The sequence below is a fragment of the Ahaetulla prasina genome, chromosome 1 (genome assembly GCF_028640845.1).
Source record: "Ahaetulla prasina isolate Xishuangbanna chromosome 1, ASM2864084v1, whole genome shotgun sequence".
NCBI lineage: Eukaryota > Metazoa > Chordata > Lepidosauria > Squamata > Colubridae > Ahaetulla > Ahaetulla prasina.
In genome coordinates this window covers 244,240,706-244,262,175 of record NC_080539.1, presented here as the reverse complement: position 1 = coordinate 244,262,175, position 21,470 = coordinate 244,240,706, and the positions used below count along the sequence as shown (strand labels likewise).

Below are 21,470 nucleotides of genomic sequence, written 5' to 3'. Positions count from 1 at the left end.
TAACTTCTTCCAAGGTAGTTTTTAAGCTTCTCAGTCCAGACATTCCCATGTGTTTTTCCTTCCAAGGAACCAATCAGGTTCAGCCTTGCTTTGCTTCCCAGATCATCCAAAATCAGCCTGGTGCTGCCCACCGACCAATAACAGCTTTGATATGTAAAATATCTCCTCTATAATTCAGAGCCATTATTTTGCATTTCTACGTTTGTGTATATCTTGCGTTATACCGGTAGCCCTCAACTAGCAACCATTCATTTAGTGACCTTGTGAAGTTACAACAGCATTGAAAACAGTGACTTCGTTTTTCACACTTCCAACTATCGTAGCATTCCCATAGTCACGGGATCAAAATGTGGTTGCTTGGCAACTGGCATGTATTTATGACAGTTGCACTGTCCTGGAGTCATGTAATCACCCTTTGTAACCTTCCCAGCTGGCTTCCAATAAGCAAAGTCAATGGGGGCTTAATGACTGCATGGTTAACTTAACAATTGCAGTGATTCATTTAACAACTATGACAAAAAAGCTCACACAATGGGGTTAAACTCACTTAACAACTGCCCTGCTTACCAATGGAAATTTTGGACTCAATTGTGGTCATAAGTCAAGAACTATCTGTACACCTTTTAAAAATCTGTTTTAAAAAGCAACTTTTTTGTTCCGATTTTTTAAAAATGTTCTTTATTGTTTTTATCATGATATTATACTTTTGGAATTGTAAGCCGCCCAGAGCCATTGATTAAAATGGGTGTCTATAGAAATTGAATGAATAAATAAAGGAATGTTACAAAATCAGAACATAGCAACTGAACCGAATCAGAAAATACAATGTATCATCATGTCAGAGTTGCTCAACTGACCTTCCTAGTATCAGGTTTGCATATATGGTACTCATTTAGGATACCCTTAATACTGATGATTGAGTATGTACCTGGAGAAGCAGTGGAGGGGAGTCTTGGCAGCACAGAGCTTTCCTATGGAGGAGGCAATATATGGCAATAGCAAAAGCGTTTAGACTTATACACTGCCCCATAGCACTTTAGCACTGGGCAGTTTACAATGTAAGCATTTTTATGTTTGTTTGTTTGTTTATTGTTGTTGTTGTTTTGCATATTGCCCCAAACAATCTGGCTCCTCATTTTACCGACCTTGGAAGAATGGAAGACTGAGTCAACCTTGAGTCCCGTCAGGATCAAACTCCAGGCTGTGGACAGAGTTTGCCTACAATACTGCACTTTGACCACTGCATCACCATTCCACCAAAAAGCCCAAATTAAGGGACTGTGCAGACCCAAACTTGATGGGAAGGGAGGAAGAGGTTCACAGGAGCCACACCCTGTAATCTCTCAGGATATATCTTATTAGGGTTGAAGGTTATGGCTTTAGTTTGGCAAGATTCTGTCCATTGGGTATAGCTTGGGCCTAACACTATATAATCCAATGCAAACGAATGCTGCATTGTTAATACAAGTTATGGCCTTGAACCCTGGAAACAAAGATACTACAGCTTGAATGGACTGGTCATCTTTCATGATGTACCCTAAGGGAAGCTTAGCTTCTAATTTTAAAACAAACTGAAATGTCAGTTCCCATGGAGAAAGAAAGGAAAAAAACCTGTTCATTGCAGCACTGGTTCTTGGGTAGAAAGGTCATCCCTATGTCTTCCTTGGCCCAATTTTCAGAGAAAACAACCGGTTCCATAAACTAATCTATTGCAGCACAGTTCAACCGGTTTTTTCTTTGCTTTGACCCCTCTTTTTTTTCTGTTAAGTAGGGTATAGACGAAGGCCCTGAAGGACTGAAACTCATCACGGACATCATCCGAGAGAAACTGAAGATAGATATGAGTGTGCTCATGGGTGCCAACATTGCCAATGAAGTGGCAAATGAAATGTTCTGTGAAACTACCATCGGTAATTGACTCATAAATTATTGGTCTGTCAGCTAGGGAAATAAATCCACTACTAGCAGATGGAGTCAGCCAGCTTCTTTTTATAATCGATCGTATCTTGGATAATAGTCATAGATTTTTAGCAGCCAAGACTTTGTGTTGTCTTATTCTTTGTATGCTATTGCAGCGTTTCTCACACCCTCTCGTTCATCTTTTAAATTTGCATCCAGATTTTTGCACAGAAAGCCCAAAGTAGTGGATGTGGTCCCTTCCTACACTTTATAATCCCTCAGCCTGGCTGGGAGACCGTAACTGATCAATGTCACTAGGTAAAATTCATGAACCAGAACTCTTAAAATTAACTGTGGTTTTCTTAAACCTTAGTTTATTCAACCCATTTTTCATGAACAACGGGAGGCACAGAATCACAAACTAAATAGTTTGTTTATTATTTAGCCATGTTTTTGAGGGCAGGTGAATGCGTAAAAGGCGCACCCATGAACGAAGCGCATGTGCGGAAGGCCTGGCGCATGTGCAGAAGGTGCGTGCGCAGGGCGAACCGGTGGTAAAAATCAGAGGTGGGTTTCAGAAGATTCTGGCCAATTCTGGAGAACTGGCTGCAGAAATTTTGAGTAGTTCAGAGAACCGGTAGTAAAAATTCTGACTGGCCCCACCCCCATCTATTCTCTGCCTCCCAAGTCCCAGCTGATCGGGAGGAAATGGGGATTTTTGCAGTAACCTTCCCCTGGAGTGGGATGGGAATGGAGTTTTTACAGTATCCTTCTCCTGCCACATCCACCAAGCCACGCCCACCAAGCCATGCCACACCCACAGAACCGGTAATAAAAACCCACCATTGGTAAAAATATGTGAAACCCATCTCTGATTAAGCCAATCAGTGTATTGTAGGGATGCAGCTAGTCCATACTGTAGATCCAGATTTTCCTCATGGTCCCTGTATTTGCAACGGCACACTGAATCTACTCTCCCATCGTATAGCAACTACTGTAAAAACCCGCCAATCTCTTATTTTCTTCTAAGAGATACATCAAGTTGAAGTTTTCCCCCCCTTTAAGCAAATGCAAGAAGTTTATCCTTTAGGAAGCCTAGTCCTCTTGTGTTCTCACTATGATAGTTTCAGTAAATATTTTCTTGTCCCTCCACCCCACCCACCATCCCTCAGGAGTGCTGCCATAAGACACCACACAGCTATTCTGTATTAATTCAGGGGCTGGTATTAAAAGAAAAAAAAATAGTTCATACATTGCTTGAAATACAGGTAGTCCTCAACTTATGACCACAATCGAGCCCAAAATTTATGTTGGTAAGTGAGTTTTGCCCCATTTTACGACTTTTCTCACCACATTTGTTAAGTGAATCATTGCAGTTAAATTAGTAACACAGTTGTTAAGTAAATCTGGTTTCCTCATTGCTTGCCAGAAAGTCGCAAAAGAGACCACATGACTCCAGGACACTGCAACTGTCATAAATATCAGTCAGTTGCCAAGAATCTGATCACGTGACCTTGGGGATGCGGCAACGGTCATAAATTTGAAAAACGATCAAAAGTCAGTTTTTTCAGTGCCATTGTTAACGTCAAATGGTCACTAAATGAACTGTTGTAAGTCGAGCGCTACCTGTAGAGTCTTTTTCAGGAAGGTTGAGATAAAATCAATGCAATCAGAAGGAAAACATGCATAAGTTTTTTTTAAAGAATCATAATTAGTATCCTTCATTATCCCATGATTTTACCGTATTATTTTTTATATTAATATTTCACCACAGTACAACTGACTTTTCTATTTTATTAAGAATATAATATAATCTTTTTTTTTTCTCAGAAAGTCTATTTCTATTTCATATTTATTTCACTGTCTTTTGACCAACTTGGAATATTTCACCTGATAGCTGATTTTCACAGGAAAAGTATCTGTTTTAAACATTTTCTGTATATTTTTAAAACAAAGATACAGACATTTAAGAGAAATATCATACAGGAAATAATTCTATCCAGACAAATGCTTTCTTCTATTGTCAGTTAAAATTCTAACACCTGTGCTTCTTTCCTTAGGTTCTAAAAATGCTAAAAATGGGAAGATCTTAAAAGAATTAATGCAAACATCAAATTTCAGAATTACTGTGGTGGACGACTGTGACACCGTGGAACTCTGTGGGGCCTTAAAGGTTTGTTATACGATATACCGGGGTGTCAAACTCGATTTCATTGAGGGCCGCATCAGGGTTGTGTTTGACCTCAGGGGGCTGGGGTAGGCGTGGCCAGGATGGGTGTGGCCAGCTCAACATCACTTGTGTTTGGGGCACCCCTGGTGGCCTGAGCACTCTGCCAGTGAAAACGGGCTCCCAAGCTCTGTTTTCAGCTGCGACGGCCTCCTGCAACCCTCTGCCAGGGAAAATGGAACTCGTGAGCTCTGTTTTCGCTGGCAGAGGCACAGCAGGCCTGTCCTTTGCTGTTTCCAGGGTGGCCCCGCAGGCCAGATCTAAGCACATGGGCCAGATCTGGCTCCCAGACCTTGAGTTTGACACCCCTGTGATATACTAAGCTATACTATGCTTAAACATAACTTACCGAATAATACTCAATGAGCTAGATATATACAACACTTGGTCAATATATTAAAAGCATCAGGCATGATTTATCTATCTCGCTGGCTAGGTTCACATAACATTCTTTGTAGACTGGGTTTTCTGCTTAGTTGTTAAAAAGTGTCATAAAAGCTTTACATACTGATTTTTAATTGAGTTTATCACCAATAAATAGAAACAGTATATCTTTACATTCTAAGTACTTACTAGATTGATTAAATACACCTATGAGGTCTGTCTCAGGTCATTAGCTCTGATATTAATGAAAGCTGTTCAACTATAGTTACTAATTGAGTATGCAAAGTGCATGCTTTTTTTTAGTGATCATTTTTCATGATTTTCTGCTTTAGCATCTTAATCCCTTAATTCTGACTAATGAAGGTGGAGCAGAGGTCAAAGTTGTCTATTATCAATAAAAATGCCAGTTTGTATTATCCAAGTAAAACTTATCTTGGGCATGTTTAGATCAATTTGACAGTACATAGTAAATTCAATCATAAAATGCAGGAGTCCTTAATTTACAGCCACAACTGAATCTAAAATTTTGATTGCTAAGCAAGACAGTTGTTAAGTGAATTTTGCCCCACTTTGTGACCTTTCTTGCCACAGTTGTTAAGTGAATCACTGCAATTGTTAAGTTAGTTTTAATAAATAAAACTTTTTTCCTCTGGATGTTTTTCTGGGCCATGTGGACTAGAAACTATTAACCCAAGATTATCTGATGCTTTAAACTGATGACTTTTTTCCCTTTTTCTTCCTCATTTTTCCATTGGACGTTAGAACATTGTGGCTGTTGGAGCTGGTTTCTGTGATGGGTTGGGCTTTGGGGACAATACCAAGGCAGCTGTGATTCGCCTGGGCCTGATGGAAATGATTGCCTTTGCTAAAATCTTCTGCAAGGGCACAGTCTCGATAAATACATTTCTGGAAAGCTGTGGGGTTGCAGATCTGATTACCACATGCTACGGGGGACGTAACAGGAAGGTGGCTGAAGCATTTGCACGTGGTGGAAAAGTAAGGGCATATTTTGCTATACTCCCTTCATGAGGAAGAGAAGTTGGCTGTATTTTTAATATAAAACTACATAGACTAGTAGAACACAATTTATGAGAAGTAGCCAGAGATGCTGCTGTCTGAGAAGGGGAGGGTCAACATGTTTTTGAAGTTGATTTGACATGTCTGATAATATTCTGTATATATTACTACTGTAATAAAAATCTTTCATCTAAAAGTGAGGAGACAAGACTACGAAGGATTTGAGAAACAAGAATTAATTTATTATTTGCGCAAATAGGACACAGACCCCCACTCACGTGGAAAACAAAGGTCTGAGCTTCGAGCAAGGTTCAAGCATAATCTTTTATACCTTTGATTATAGATATTGTCATAAGCAAAAAGAAGAAGTTATCCTAATTGGTTGTCACAGACAAAAGCCCATATATGGACTACTCTTATCATACACCTTCCGGATACATATGTTGATACATACGTTATTCTCAATGCCCCCTCCTTTACCAGATATAGTTACTGGAACAGGTTACAAAGAACAGCATGTAGAAATATTCCTGTGCTTTACAGAAAGCTTGCAACACCACACCTCTGCCACACCTCTGCCAAGCAATATACTTCCGCTTTTATGTGACACGTCGATTTCTATCTCTAATACATCTTGTTATAATCCTAACAAATAAACATAAAGCACTTGTATTATAAAGCATTGGGGTCCTGCCTCACTACAACTCCCATGTCTGTAGCCTTTAACTGGACAAAATAGTACATCACGGGACAAAACATTTTCAATCAAGGTACCTCAAGTGGGCTAACTTAGAAAGCATCCAAAATCTGGGATCCATGACTCCCATGGAACTGATATTTGGGAAATTTTATAAACCATTTAATGACCTAAAATAATCATAAAGCATTTTATGACCTAATAAAAATGTTATAAACCATTTCCTATGGTCAATGCCTGATGTTTGACTGGGCTATACAGTTCAAGATGAGCTACTTTCAAAGCAGATATATTTGTGAATATCTCCCTGAATTTAATTTTTAATTAAGAAATTTTCAAGTATAGGTAGCCTCCACTGTCTTGTAATTTCTTGAAAGTCAGCCCTTACGATTAAAAAAAAAACCCCTCACCTTTATAAGTTTGAATTGAGATTGCTTCCCCACATTGCAAACGCGAGGAGAATGTATTGCCTCTTAAGCAGATTCCCCATTATTCACTTACAGCAATAGCAATAGCACTTAGATTTATATATCACTTTACAGTGTTTTACGGCCCTCTCTAAGCGGTTTAGAGACTCATCATATTGCCCCCAACAATTTGGGTCCTCATTTTACTCACCTCGGAAGGATTGAAGGCTGAGTCAACCCTGAACCTGATGAGATTCGATCTGCTAAATTGCAGTCAGCCAGCAGTCAGAAGAAGTAGCCTGCAGTACTGCACTCTAACCACTGCGCTACTATGACTCATTTCCTAGAGTCATCCAATTGTCATTGAATCCATATTTCAAAAATGAAGATGGGCTTTATATTGTTTTCAACGAAGATTGAGTACTGTTAGAAGATACAGTAGGTGCCTGCGGGTAAATTAATTTTGTGAACCCAGCCAACTGGTTCATTCAATGGTTAAGGTGTGAATACAGGTTTAGTGTCACATGTAGCTTAGCTCTAAATTATATCACTATAATAATACATTTCATAATTTTAAAACCATCAAGCTCAAGTAAGTTTAGAAATTTCTACAAAATCCTGCTTATTTAGTTGTATTGGAAAACACAAAAGCAGGATAAAGGGTGCCCTTTCATTGCTAGAGGTTTAAGACATTCAGATTTGTTCATCACCTTATATAGAATTTAATGCCATTTCGTTTCATTCTAAAACAAGCAATTCATACTTTGCCTATTTTAGACAATTGAACAGTTGGAGAAAGAAATGTTGAATGGACAGAAGCTACAAGGACCTCAAACATCAGCTGAAGTCTATAAGATCCTGAAGCAGAAGAATTTGATTGACAAGTAAGTAGTTTGTTTTTAGATACTAAATACACCTGTGAGCAGCCATCGGTCATACAGAACATTTCAACTATAATCCTGGGGGTTTTGTTAGTTTTGCTAGCTGCAAAAATCCAGAGCAATATTTTCACTAGATAATAGTGAAGAATCAGATCGATCTCTCTCTGCTGCTCTCTAGCGGTCAGAATTTTTGCAACCCAGTTACAGTATGCTAGTCCTAATTTTGGACAGGATATTATGATTACTTAATCTAAAATTTTCAGTGAGTTGAGACTACAACTCAAGCTAAGTCAACTCAATTGTTGCTGTTACCCTTATTGGTATAGCTATTTAGCTGTAGAACATCCAATTATTATACACCCAGCAATCATATTTGTACATCTAGGTAAACAAAATTCCAAAGCTACTCACAAGGATGACTTTTTCTCACTACGCTAATTTTTCATTCTTTTTTTTAACGTAGTGGGAAATTATATTCAGATATTTAATTCCATACTTGTGATATAAAACAATTACTTTCAAAAGATGGAACATCTCTAAATGTTTTAATTTGGTTTCCATTTCCATGTGATTACATCATGATCTACTGCGGATAAATTGATAATTCATGTTTGTCCACAGAAAGGAACTTAGGATGTCAAGTCTTTTTAGATGGCCATTCATTGTGAAGGACATTGAAATTTTAAACTGATTATAGCAATTTGTAAACAAAACTTGTGAAACATTTTCTGATTTATACAATTTGTGCCCTTCATTTCTAACCAAACTGCTATCACTATCCATGGAAAATCAAATGTATAAATCTCAAGATCAAATTTCCCAAGTTATCTAACAATCTAGTACAAACTGGATTGTTAGATAGATAACTTGGGAAATTTGATCTTGAGATTCCAAACTAGATTATTAGATAGATAAGATACCGTAGATAACTTGGGAAACAGGGATTGACTGCTTCTTCCTACAGATTTTTTTTCATGTTTACAACCAATACCTATCCAACCATCTACAGCAGCTCCCAATGTTTTTATTCTAAGGATTTCCTCTTAGACAGTCAGGTGACACTATACACTTTAGGGCAGTCTTTCACAACTGTATTAACTTTAAGATGTCTGGACTTCAATTCCCAGAATTCAAATCAAAAGTCCAAAGTTGCCAAGTTTGAGAAACACTGTTTTAGGGATAATTAAGCAGCTGCTCCAAATCACAAGACAATGATCGGGTTTTGGTTCTCATTCATTATGAATGAAGTGATAGCTTCATTATGTCTAATGGAAGGACCTCCTAGGTGCAATCTTTGGCAACAATTCTGCATACTTAAGAGCTATGAAATAACAGAAATCCAATAATTAAACCTGGTGTATTCTATTATAGCAGACTGAGAGAAAAACTGTCTGGCTTCGCTATTCAGTGATGGATAGTAAATGTGACTCTCTTTAATAATGCTTCAATTATGTAGCTGTCCTAATCTAAATATTCCCTAGTGTTTTCATCATGCAACCAGTTCCATTACCAGTTTTAAGATCAAGACTGTGGCAGGCGAAAATAATCTATTACAGCCACTTCCAGAGTATTGAAAAATCTGAATGTTAAGGGCATCAAAGCTAATCTGAGCGGTTGACCTTGGTTTTATACATTTAAGCTAGCAAAAACATCCTACTGTTTTCCTCATAATGCTTCTCTTTGTGTTCCTGTAGCTTTACAAAGAAGCAATTTTATCTTTTTTTGTTGATGTTCAAAGACCCTCGTCAGATTTGTGTGTTAAGCAAGCAGGAAACTTATTGTACTTATGCTACGCTTATTCAAGAGTGTATGGGACACAGATAAATGACCCAGATGCCTGGTGGCCTCCAGATGTTAGATTATGAGGGTTATACGTAGGTCAGAGTATCTAGAGACCACGAAGTTGGAGAATGCTGTTCTACAAAAATAAGTGTAACACAATGCTAGTTTAAAGAAGATTGCTAGTTAAAAATTACCTTACTGATACCAATCTTTATGTACACATCAGAGATTGTACAGGGTTTGAAACAACATATTGACTGAAAATTTACCTTCAACTGCATTTTCCTAGGTTTCCACTATTCGTAAATATCTACCTAATCTGCTACCAAGGAAAGTCAGTCAAAGAGTTCATCACTTGCCTGCAAAAGCATCCGGAACATATGTAAAATCCAATGCTGCAACTTACCAGTATAGTCTGTCTCGACTCAAGATTTGTCAGCCTGACATGGAGAATAAAGCCAGCAAGTAAGGTGTCAATCAACTTGACAATGGAGAATTAAAGCAAGCGCGCAACATGCAAACAAACAAACAAACAAGCAAGCCCCTGGTATTAACTTTATTGTGGTCTTAAGGGAAATTACTCTGTATTCCTTTTGAGTAACCAACTGCACCAAATGTGAAAACAAAATGGTATTATGCATTTCAGCATTGACTTCAGGAACCAATTATAGAAGACTCTGAAATGGGAATGTCATTTTCATCACTCATCTTCCATACAAAGCTGAAACTGCAGAAAACCAACCATCTAAGCATAGGTCTTGTGAGAATTGTTCAGACTTTTGTGCTGAACACCCAATAATTGCATAACTTGTATCAAAAGCCACTTTTCTTAATTCAGATTGAGTGAAGTAGAATTTAAAATTAGATGTTTGTGGCCAAAGAAACAACTACCGGTAGCCCTCCGTTATGACCATTTATTCAGCAACCATTCAAAATTGTGTTAGTGGTACTTATATAAGCAGACCTTGAAGTTCTGGCCATCCCAGCACCCCGGGATCACATGAATGCAACCTGGGTGCTTGGCAACTGGCTCGCACTTGCAATGGTTGCAGCATCCCATGGTCATGTATTCACAATCTAGTGTGCTTCCCTCCTGGCTTCCTATAAGCAAAGTCAGTGGGGAAGCTGGAAGGGAAGGTCAGCAGTTGCTCTGGTAACTCGTTCCCAATCCCATCATTTTTTCGCCTTCAAGGATTTGCTATTTCACAGTGTGTTTGTGTTGGGCCGTAGCAGCTGCCTTCACAACTGGTAGCAACCATCCTCTACCTCAGGGGTCTCCAACCTTGGCAACTTTAAGACTTGTGGACTTCAACTCCCAGAATTTTTCAGCCAGCGTTGCTAAGGTTGGAGACCCCTGCTCTACCTGACGGCCATGCTTATGCTGCAGCAGTCACTCACCCACCAGCCGCTTGTAAATTCTTGATTTTGCTTGTGGGAAACTGACAGTAAGTCACAAGGAGGTCCTTACAATTCTCGCTTAATGAGGGCAAGGGGACTGTTGGGATTGCTGTTGCTAAGTGATGCACTCATGTGACATTGTGCTTTAGGGACTGCATTGCTGGGGAAATTCCAGCCCCAATTAGGGACTATTTGTAGTTGGTTAAACTGTATATGTGATGTTGATGGCTAAACTCACAGTGCCATAATACAGTTTGTTGGCTGCTAGCTTATACTCTTTGAAACCAGCTGTGTCTTCCTCGACAAAGCAAGTTTAAGCAAATAACTACTCTAGTCATCTCAACTCATAAATTTCATTTCTATGTGTGTCTTAGGGAGCAGTAATTCTGAGATATCTGGGTAATTTCAACTGGATTTAGCGATAAGAGAGGTGCAAAGCTGATAAGACAAGGTGTTCTATTTCTATTCCTTTTACTTTACTTTATATTCCAAAATTTCCAGCCACTGACTAGCTTGTTCTGCTCTTTTTAGCTCCAGCCTTATTAAAACTGATTTCCTTTCCTCTGCCCATCTTAAACTTTCAATATTTATATCATGGTTGTCAAACTCGATTTCATTGAGGACCACATTAGGGTTTGACCGCAGAGGGCCAGAGTGGGTGTGGCCAGTTGGACGTCACTTGTGTCAGGGGCGCCTGTGGCGGCCTGAGCGCTCTGCCAGCAAAATCCCAAGCTCCGTTTTCGGCTTTGACGACTTCCTGCAATCGTCTGCCAGTGAAAACGGAGCTTGGGCGGAATTGCCCACAGACCTCCCAAGCTCCATTTTCACTGGCAGAGGCACTGCAGGCCGGTCCTTTGCTGTTTCCAGGGCGGCCCCGCGGGCCAGATCTAAGCACCCCGCAGGCTGAATCTGGCCCCTGGGCCTTGAGTTTGACACTCAAACTGGATTTATATCATGCCTTTTTTCTCTTTGTCCACTGTCTTACCTCAATTTTTTTCGTTCATACACATTGATTAACTTTTCCACTTTAATATAATCCCCAAAGACTGCCAAATGCTGCTGAAAATATAAATCTGCAAAGGACAACGGACATATCATATTAAGAGACAACAAAGCTTACAGCATTTTTAATTACGCTAAATTCCAATGAGGTTATTTAAAATATTATTCTTGGTCATGCAATTTTTATAGCAGTATTTTTTAAAAATAATGTCATTTATCATTCTACAATATTTTTTGAAAGCAGCTGTGAGCATCTTCCATATTTGTCTTAGTTTATAAACAAATTATAAGTCAATAAGAGAAAAAAATAACACTTTTTAGAAATAAATTTCTTTAATTGACACAGCAGTGTTCCCATGATGAACAGTATACTAAAAGAACCTTCCACAAATTTAACATATGCAATGGAAATATTTTGAACATCAAATAATTAACCAGCTTTTAAATCAACTCACAAATAAATAGAAAATAATTCTGTATTTACAGCTTGTAGCAAATAATTTCAATAATCTGAAACAAGTTTCAGTTTGAGAAATGAGAATTACACACGTAAAAATTAACATTTGTATTTCAAAGCATCAAACTACACACACGTACAAAGTGATCTGACACACAGCGTTTTCCAGAAATTCAGGGAAATTAAAGAACATCAATAATGTTATATTTTATAAATATGGGGTTCATATAAAAGCAAAATTTCTGAATTGGTGAATCACTTCTTTGTTTTCCCAAAGATATAATTACAGTAACATGAAATGCTGAATTAAGGTTAAATTTAAGTTTGTTCAACTGAGTCCTTCCCACTGAAATGGTACCTATTTATCTACTAGCATTTGCATGCTTCTGAACTGCTAGGCTAGGCAGGAGCTGGGGTAAGTAACGGGAGCTCACCTTATCACGTGGCACTCGGGTCTGGAACCCAGGCTGCCAGATTTCCAGTTGACAAGCTCAGTGTCTAACTGCTAAGAACATCAAATAATAAAATATTCAGCATAATTATTAGTTTTAAAATCCTAAGTAGCCTGAAAGACTTGATGTGCTTGAAGCCAAAGTAGGCAATTATTAAATTGACTTCCGTGTAGGAAGCCGTTACTCTGACAAGATATTCAACTTACATAAACTAATTCCTTCTCTCTTTTTTTCTAAAAAAAAAAAAAAAAAAGTCGCCATCTCTTATGCACTGGTTTGCAAATGATCTCATAACTGGTGACACTCTACGGCAGGGTTTTAAAAATTGTGTTTCATGACTTTCAAGCATTCTGTGACCGACCTGAAGGGGTTCCATGAGAAACCAAGAAGGGGGAAAAATTCACTTTCACTTTTTGATCAGAAATTTACAGATATTTAAAAAACAACAACACTACAGGTAATCTTTGACTTACAACTGTGTGTTAAAGACAGTTCAAATTTACATCGGCCAGGGAAAAAGTGCTTCATAACTTCTATTTGCCCTTATGACCGTCATGCCATCCTTGCAGCCACACGATTGCAATTCGGGTGCTTGAAAACCAGCTCACATTTAGGACTGCAGTATCTTGCAGTCATACGATTGCAATTCCTAACTTTTTTTTTGCTGGTTTTCAGCAAAAAAAAGCATCCACTGGAAAAGCTAGATTCCCTGAGTGATGATTTGTTTGATGCCTATGGTAAAAATATTCATAAATTTGGATCCAGTCACGTGACTCAATTTATGACTGCCACAACTTATGATGGAAATCCCAGTCCCAATTGTGGTCATAAATTGAGGACTACCTGTAAGAGATCCTGCAGTTGAAAATGTTTGAAAACCCTTGTATTTATAGAAGACTGCTTAAAAGCAGGTCTGTTATCTGAGATAGCGTCAACATTTATTTTCTGCACTGATTAAAGACTGTATGAAGGCTCATTGGTTTGCTGGAGTAGTTCCTACTAACGCTGGAAAGTGATTTAACTTTGCGATTGGATCATTAACTGCTATCATGTTCTCGCTCATACAAAGAATCTCAGATTAAAGCAACCACATGTCTGTATCATACAATGTATTGATATACCCATGTTTACATACAAGAGTAAAACAGTCAAAGTCTCTTTAAAGGTTGTGTGCCGTCACATCATAACTTTCTCCTTCCTAGCCATTTCTCAAAAGGATCACCAAGAATCCAGCAACAAATTAATCATTTCTCAGTTGCGAATGCCAGGGCATTATTTTCACAGCAACATTACAACAACATAAATACTTACAAAACCAAACCAAACCAAAACAAAACAAAAAACAACCCTACTGCAGTGCAATTTTTTTTACTTCAAGACAGACAGGGAAAAAGGTTCAAGTATTGAGAACATCCTTACAAGATGCCATTTAAGTTTTACATTGCACATATAAAAATAGTTTGTCTTCCTTATTTTTATAGATCTGTTTCACACTAATATTTGAACTGCATAACCATTTGGATTAGAAAATGAACTCCTGTTCCTCATTTGAAGTATACGCATTTCTCAAACCTAATGTTTTATTGCTATTCTCGTGACTTCCATCCCAACCTCCTTTCCCTTTATTTAAGGCTAATGCAGGGTGTATAATATAAGCAAATTCTGTCACACATTCTACAGTCAGCCTTTGCATGTTGTGGAACAGCAACAACCTTCTGGCTTGGCAGCCTGGCTGGGCTGGTGGGGGGAAGGGGATGGTTGGTGTGAGCAGTAGGGACACTCATGCAGCTCTATTTGTGCAAGCAGCGGGCACATGTGCCTGCCGCTCCCGCAAATGGAGCTTCACCCGTGAGGGCCTGCCACTTGTGCAAGTCGAGCTACACGTGTGCGCATGCTTGACCACCTCTTGTGCGGCCTGGTTCTGAATTAGTGGGCCGCAGCCTGAGAGAGAAGCCACTTAATTTTCACCATTTTCTTTCTAAAAATAAGGACTACTGTAGAAAAAATGTTATCCAACAGGCACTATTATAGATTTTCTTTTAGGAGCAAGTATACTCTACTTTGAGAGAAGAGTTCATAGGTTGGAACCCATCTAAGATTCTTATCTAGTCCCATGGTCTAGCCTGCTTCTACTGGACACTACTTCACAAGAAGCTTTAGGAGCCTTCCTAGTCACCATCTCTATTAGTCACAGCTTTCAATGAATATGAATCACCATTAAGACTATATAACATTTGCTTCCCAATCTGAAAACAGCATCAACCAATTAAAAGAGAATACCACAACTTGGTCCCTGAACATCGTTCATTTTCCCAGGAATTGGATTATAAAAGTTATTCACTAAATTTTTATATAATGTGCAGTTTTCTGTGACACAGTAATTAATCTGTGCCCTGTAAACAGTATATATAAGTTCCAATAGAAGAGAATATTTGTAATCAGGGTAAAATTGTGGAGTCCTTGGTGCTCTCTGTGCTTGGTTGTTTTTCTGCAGTTGTTTCATTACCTGATTACGTACCATCATCTGTGCTAGTGAGTGTGGGGTTTCCTCCTTGTTTGTACACAATTTATGTGTAAGAATGGTAACAGCCACTATGTAGGACAGACAGGTAGAAGACTAGCAGAGCACATCCATGAATATCGACTAGCAGGCAGAAGACATGATGAACACTCCTCAATCTCACAAAACACGGACAAACTCAACCATGGTTTCAACTGGGAAACTCAGCTGAATCTAAAAAATCTAATCTAATCTAAAACCCAAAAGACTGGCGAATTCCTGGACGCTTGGCATTTAGACAAAGGAGACATCCATCAACAAACACATAAAGACAAGCCACATTTATACACATTCAAGAGACAATAAAAAGAAAACTAAAAAGGAAACAGCCACCCTCCAACACATCCTTTCCAATAACCAACACCCACATAAGCAGGAATTAATACCAGACAAAAATAAAGCAGAAAACAATACCCTAATCAAGGAATTACAAAGGAGAGAAACCACACCCCCACAAACCTTGTATGGCAAGGTAGTGTTTATAAACAGGGAACAAACCCCACACTCTCTAGCACTGATGATATCTAATCAGATAATGAAATGTATGCGAGCAAACAACCAAGCTTAGAGGGCTCGAAGGATTCCATGATATATTTAAGCTCTTGTATTCCCTAACGGAAATTTAAAGTTAACTGTTCTTTCATCCAATAACCAAATGGGCTCCCTTGATACTAAAACTGAATTTTTGCTACAAAGGAATCCATATGCTATCTGTAATGTTTTCCAATTGCTATCACCTTTTCGCTAAGCATTATGCACTACAATCTAATGGTGAATTGTGTCATCATTTCTATCTCTTTAAATCAATTGGGATGGGGTGGGGTGATGCAATCCAATCTTTGCATGTTTCGTAACACAAGGGAAATATCTACAAAAGTAATTAATTCCTCAAATTACCTGGTAAGAAACAAAGTATGTAGCTCAACCAAATTTAGTTACTCAGAAATACTGTACTATAGGTTCAACTGAGTTCAAGAGAGTTTACATTCCAGCAGGCATATTTTGTTTCTAGCCTTTGAAGAAAAAAGCCATTAAATAATAGTTTTGCTTACTGTTAAAATGAAGATATAAATATTTTCATTCAAATATTCTAAAAGTGCATATTGTGCAGCTGTTGAAAAGCTCTTTCATATTTTGAGCAGCAAAAGCTTCACAGAAGAAATAACCTGGAATCATCAGAGTCTACACAGTAACTCTGGAAGCATCTTAACACCAAAGCCAAGATGCTTTTTTAAAAAAAATTCTACACTTAATGCTGAGTTGTTCTTAACAGTAATGGCAACTGATTTTATGGCTTTTGACTAAAGGAAACTGAGGTATATTTCTGTCAAAAGATGCCAAAACAAAAACCCAATTATCAAATTATATCACTGAGAATTGCACATAATAAAAAGTTCATCCTGAATAGTGGCACCCGAAGGCATTCAACTACACTGACAAATTTGTTCCTCCAAATTTGTTATCAATGTGAAAATTACATATTTCGGTCAGCACTAGCTCTTTGTTGAGAATGTTGTCTCTATCTCACTAGAAACTTTAGTCAGCCTTTCCTAGCTGGACTCTTTCCAAAATGTAGACGATGGGACTGCCCTTCTGGATAGCTGCCTTCAAGATGCGCTCAGCTGTAAGGGACCTTTGACAAACAATATGCACATTTTAACTCCATGCACATAGAAGAAATCCAGCTAGGAGTGGAAACAAGTTCACCATCAGTAGCCATAGAGTTATTACCAGGCTGGGAGAACAAGAACACAGATCTAAAATAGAAGAAAATAGTACAAAGACGAGAAAATAGTAATTGTACAGATGCTTTTCATGTACTTTGAAGAGCATTTAAAATGTTTATTGTCTCCTGCCCCTCAAAGAGTTAGAAGTTGAGATGCTTCAGGCATTTAGGAATTAATTTATCAAATGAAAGACTGAAAAAAATCGTAATAGGTTGTTTGTGTGAATGTGTCAGAAATATTTAGAGCAAGGAAGAATAGCTACAATAGTTCTTATCCTCTGCCTAAGTGATTGAAGCTTATGTCATTATTTCTGTTAAAAATCAGAAATAAATATAATTAAATGGAGCAATTCTAAAGATTTTATTCTGATTTTACTTACCAATAGGTGCAACTCTTGTTAAATTAGCAACTGGAGGGGGATCTTGTTCAGGCGGACAAAAATCACAGAAATCCAAGCAGGCTGGGCAAATTAGATTCCCCATATGTAGCCATCCATTCATCTGAATATTCACTGCGAGAATTTGACCTGAGCGACTGCACAAATATGCCATGTCCTTGATCCAAACGGTCAGTCCACGGGGAGAGCAAGAAACCTTTGGAATAAAACCAAATATGATACACTTACAAAGTAGATTGCATAGAGAAACTATTTCATTACAACAGCTGCTTTTGAACCTTTCATGATGTACTTTGTTTCTGATCTCATTATATAAAGAAAAATACAAAATATATTGGCACATTCCAAATAATTACTCCTAAGAACAATGATGAACCTGCTTTATATTTTCACCTTAGTATTAGTAGCTACTTTTAAATTCTTACAAAAGTCTGATGATCCAAACACGTTATCTCCACATGCATTTGGTACAAGGTTATGAAGGTTCAATGACCACATTTATGTGAGAAGAAAATCTTTTATAAATTACTTAATCTGTAAATTTATAATCGTGTAGTTTTTTTCTTAGCATTCTTAGAAAAATCTAGTCATCTAACACTTTGCCTCAGTATAGAAAACATGCAACAAATAATTAAATTAATAATCTAATTATTTTAATGTAATAGTGGTACAAAATGCAAAAGTAAATTAAAATGTGTTGCAGTTACCTGATAACAGCCACTACCCCAATCAGGATAACTCAGTTTCTTTCTGCACTGTTCCATAACGAAAGCTGACTTTTGAATGAGGCAAATGGAATTTGGCCCATATTTCTCTGCACCATAGTTTCTGAAAGGATCTATAAAAAAATTGCAGTTTTCTGCTAAGGTCTATCAGATTATGGAGGCAACAAAATTATCAGATATTGCTAGGATATCTACATCATAAGCAGAGCTGGCAGTAAATTTTTCTAACCTGTTCACCAACTTTATCATTTATTCAGTGTATACATCCACTAGGCAGGCAACTCAAAAAAAAAGTGACTTTTTGAACAATGCATACATGATTTATGACTGCATGTAGAAAATTTAAAATCAATAGCATTGTACGGTTATTAAAATAAATATATTCCCATGGCGAGACATATTTTCAGCATGGGCAGGCATTTCTATGTAATGATGATCAATAGCCATTGTCATGTTCTCTGTATTGCTAGCACTAATTGATAAATCAAATTTTAGTAAATGAGCAAGCAATGTCTAAGCATCGAAGATATACAAATGCATTTATTCAACTTCTGTTCAGAAGACACCAAGAAGACATATTGTTTTCTGCCGCACCTGTATATAAAAAGAATTTTAAATAACACAGATTGGTATCAGATAAATACTATTTTCAAGTTATCCCATCAGTGGTGCTAAAAGGGTTTGATGCTTAGCTATGATGACAGAATGTGAGATAACTTCAGTCCTGATGACAGAACAGCTGTTTAATCAGTATACATATATGAATTGGGGCAGTGGTGAAATTCAATTTTTTTTACTACCAGTTCTTGAAAGTGGCTTGCTGGCCAAGGCAGGGGAAGGATACTGCAAAATCTCCATTCCCACCGCACTCCAGGGGAAGGATACTGCAAAATCCCATTCCCACCCCACTCCTGGTGGAAGGAGATTGCAAAATCTCCATTCCCACCCCACTCTGGGGTCAGCCAGAGGTGGTATTTGCTGGTTCTCCGAACGACTCAAAATTTCCACTACTGGTTCTCCAGAACCTGTCAGAACCTGCTTGATTTCATCTCTGAATTGGGGTATATACAAAATAGGGAAAACCCATAACAAAGCATAGTGCATTCTGTACTTTATGGGACCAGCTGTCCTTTTAGCTACCATAAAATTTCAGCATAGCTGTTTCCCATTAAAAAAACACAAAAAATAGCTTCGTTCAGTTCTGTGCACAGAGCAGAATACCTGATTCCCTTTTCTGATTCAGGTTCACATCACCCAAATCCAGATATTCTACCCACACAACAATTCATGTGTGGACAATTGACACCTCCCAGATTATGGAAAGGTTAGGACAGGGTGAGGTGTGGGCAAGCAGTCCAGGATAAAAGAAATCTCAACTACAATTTTCAGGGAAGAGAAAAGTACTAAAATTGCAGGTCCCCTAAAGATCTATGCAGCCACCATCCATTGACCATAAGCCAAGATTATTACAATTCAAGGAGCATATATAGTTGAAGTTCTTGCTATCTCGTAGCTCTAAGGCTTCCTTCGGACTGACTTGGGATCACCTAGCATATTGTGTTAAATTTGAGTCAATCTTACATTACTAGATATGACAAAAGGTAGAAGCAAGTACAAAGCCAACTGACCTGGTTGGTTTTCCAGTATCCGACAATCTGAACTGCGCTGAAATTCACCACTTAAGTGCCAACTGAATTCTTGACTAAAAGGGCAATAGTCAGCAATTTCAACCGAGCCACCATAGTGAGGCAAATCTTTTGGCAACACGCCATACAGACTATCAAAATACTGTAAAGAAAAGTGTTGCAGATGTGGTTGCAAGAGCAAGGAAAAGTTAAATTACAGTAACAGTTTTTGGTAATAACTGCATCTTTATTGCTAATCGAGAAATTATATTCACATGCAGCAGCTTCAAATGAAAGGAAACTAGATAACATAGTTGCAATTGTTACTAGAATTAAATCTGTCTCAGGATATGCTTTTTGATAGTAACAACTGTTGACAAATACATTGTATTTAAAAATGCAATTAAAAATACAAAAAAGAACAAAAACGTTTAAAAATGTAACATACACCCAAGAAAGACATTGTTGTACTACCAAAACAGGAAAAGAAACAAAGGGTCAGACAAACAAGTTCCCCAAGGAGCAATATATTGAATTATATATTTAACGATATACCAAATTACATATAAAAATTATCTATGCCTTATAAAATAGTATGTAATCTTTGCCAAAGGAGAACATAGTGTCATATTATGATTCGTAGGTAAAATGATCTTTTTAGAAATTATGTGTTGTGACATAAAGTCTGTGCTGCACTATGCTTCGGAAGTGACAATTTGTTTACTGTCATCCTATTAAAATGTTTTCAAGAAAAATATCAAACATATAACATTAAACTTAAATACAATCGTACAGTGAGAAATATGATTTTACAATACCATACAGTGCTCCAGCTCAGTTTGCCCAGTCTGTAAGTATATGCCTGCTTATTGTGAAACACATCTACAACTATCCTCCTTTCAGCAATAATTATTTTAGCAAGGCTATTACACCTGTGTTTTACCTCTGGCAGTGATGTGCAGCCTGAGGCTTATGGATTAGACGTAGCCCCAGAGCACTGAGACTTGACTACTGAAATTCAAAATGTCCTCATCTCAGTTGTCCAATTTTAAAGTGTTTCCTACAGCTAAAATGGAATAAAGGTTGAAATAAAAGTTTCCCTGTCCCATTTTTTACTTTAAACCCTTAAAATCACTCCAAATCAAGATGTAATATTGAAATCTAAATTGTAATATTGATTTAAAAAAATCTTTCTCTTTGCTCAAAATTAAAAGCTATCTAAATAATAGATTAACTTTAAACACACTATACAAACAACAGTGTATTGAAACAGCAAAATGTACTAAGATTTATAAACATAATAAATAGTTGGGGAGGGGGAATAAATATTTCTACCTCTTCCAGTAATATTATTGTGTCATCCAACAATCTGCCAGAGCCCTCCAAATGTTCGTGAGGCTGAGCTACCCATCCCTGATCTCACAGTCTATATGACTGCATTAAAGTGTGTATTGTTTAGTTACGGTTTGTTGAACAAGAATTCCTATCACAGGATAAGCAAAACCTGATAAGCCACAATATGGTTTACTTTAGCATCATGCATGAATTCAGCCAATGATGTATTCAAATATAATTCTAATCATGCTTGATAGCTCCTACCTTCTCTCTCTATTACTGCTGGAGTTACAAGGATGCTTCCATAGCTGGCTGAGCTTTAGATAAGATTAACTTCTATTTAAATGCAGTTTCGCTTTAATAAGATTAAAAGCTAATTAATGAAATACGTCTGGTGCAGTGGTTAAGGCATCAGGTTAGGAAACTGGGAGACAATGACTTCTAATCCTGCCTTAGGCACAAGGCCAGCTGAGCAAACATGGGCCAGTTCCTCTCTCT

At 37.7% G+C, this 21,470-nt stretch overlaps 2 protein-coding genes across 15 annotated transcripts in view; one reads left to right on the top strand and one right to left on the bottom strand.

Annotated features, from left to right (window-relative positions):
* Window positions 1–13,568, top strand: part of LOC131204079 (glycerol-3-phosphate dehydrogenase 1-like protein) — a 39,169-nt gene extending 25,601 nt beyond the window's left edge. For both annotated transcript variants that reach the window (XM_058194937.1, XM_058194947.1), the window contains 5 exons: window positions 1,772–1,910; window positions 3,960–4,072; window positions 5,273–5,506; window positions 7,409–7,515; window positions 9,584–13,568. In XM_058194937.1, the coding sequence (XP_058050920.1) occupies window positions 1,772–1,910; window positions 3,960–4,072; window positions 5,273–5,506; window positions 7,409–7,515; window positions 9,584–9,680 (690 nt within the window). In that variant the 3' untranslated portion in view covers window positions 9,681–13,568. The remainder of the gene's footprint in view (window positions 1–1,771; window positions 1,911–3,959; window positions 4,073–5,272; window positions 5,507–7,408; window positions 7,516–9,583) is intronic.
* Window positions 1–21,470, bottom strand: part of LMLN (leishmanolysin like peptidase) — a 59,035-nt gene that overhangs the window by 23,708 nt on the left and 13,857 nt on the right. For 4 of the 13 annotated variants that reach the window (XM_058194827.1, XM_058194914.1, XM_058194923.1 and 1 more), the window contains 6 exons: window positions 19,641–19,800; window positions 17,995–18,125; window positions 17,270–17,483; window positions 11,678–11,765; window positions 9,701–9,734; window positions 6,644–7,077 (listed from right to left, as the gene is read on the bottom strand). In XM_058194827.1, the coding sequence (XP_058050810.1) occupies window positions 7,027–7,077; window positions 9,701–9,734; window positions 11,678–11,765; window positions 17,270–17,483; window positions 17,995–18,125; window positions 19,641–19,800 (678 nt within the window). In that variant the 3' untranslated portion in view covers window positions 6,644–7,026. Of the gene's footprint in view, window positions 1–5,526; window positions 6,173–6,641; window positions 7,078–9,700; window positions 9,735–11,677; window positions 11,766–16,335; window positions 16,921–17,269; window positions 17,484–17,994; window positions 18,126–19,640; window positions 19,801–21,470 lie in introns of those variants that run through there. The other 9 variants (XM_058194880.1, XM_058194898.1, XM_058194889.1 and 6 more) reach the window with 7 other exon arrangements.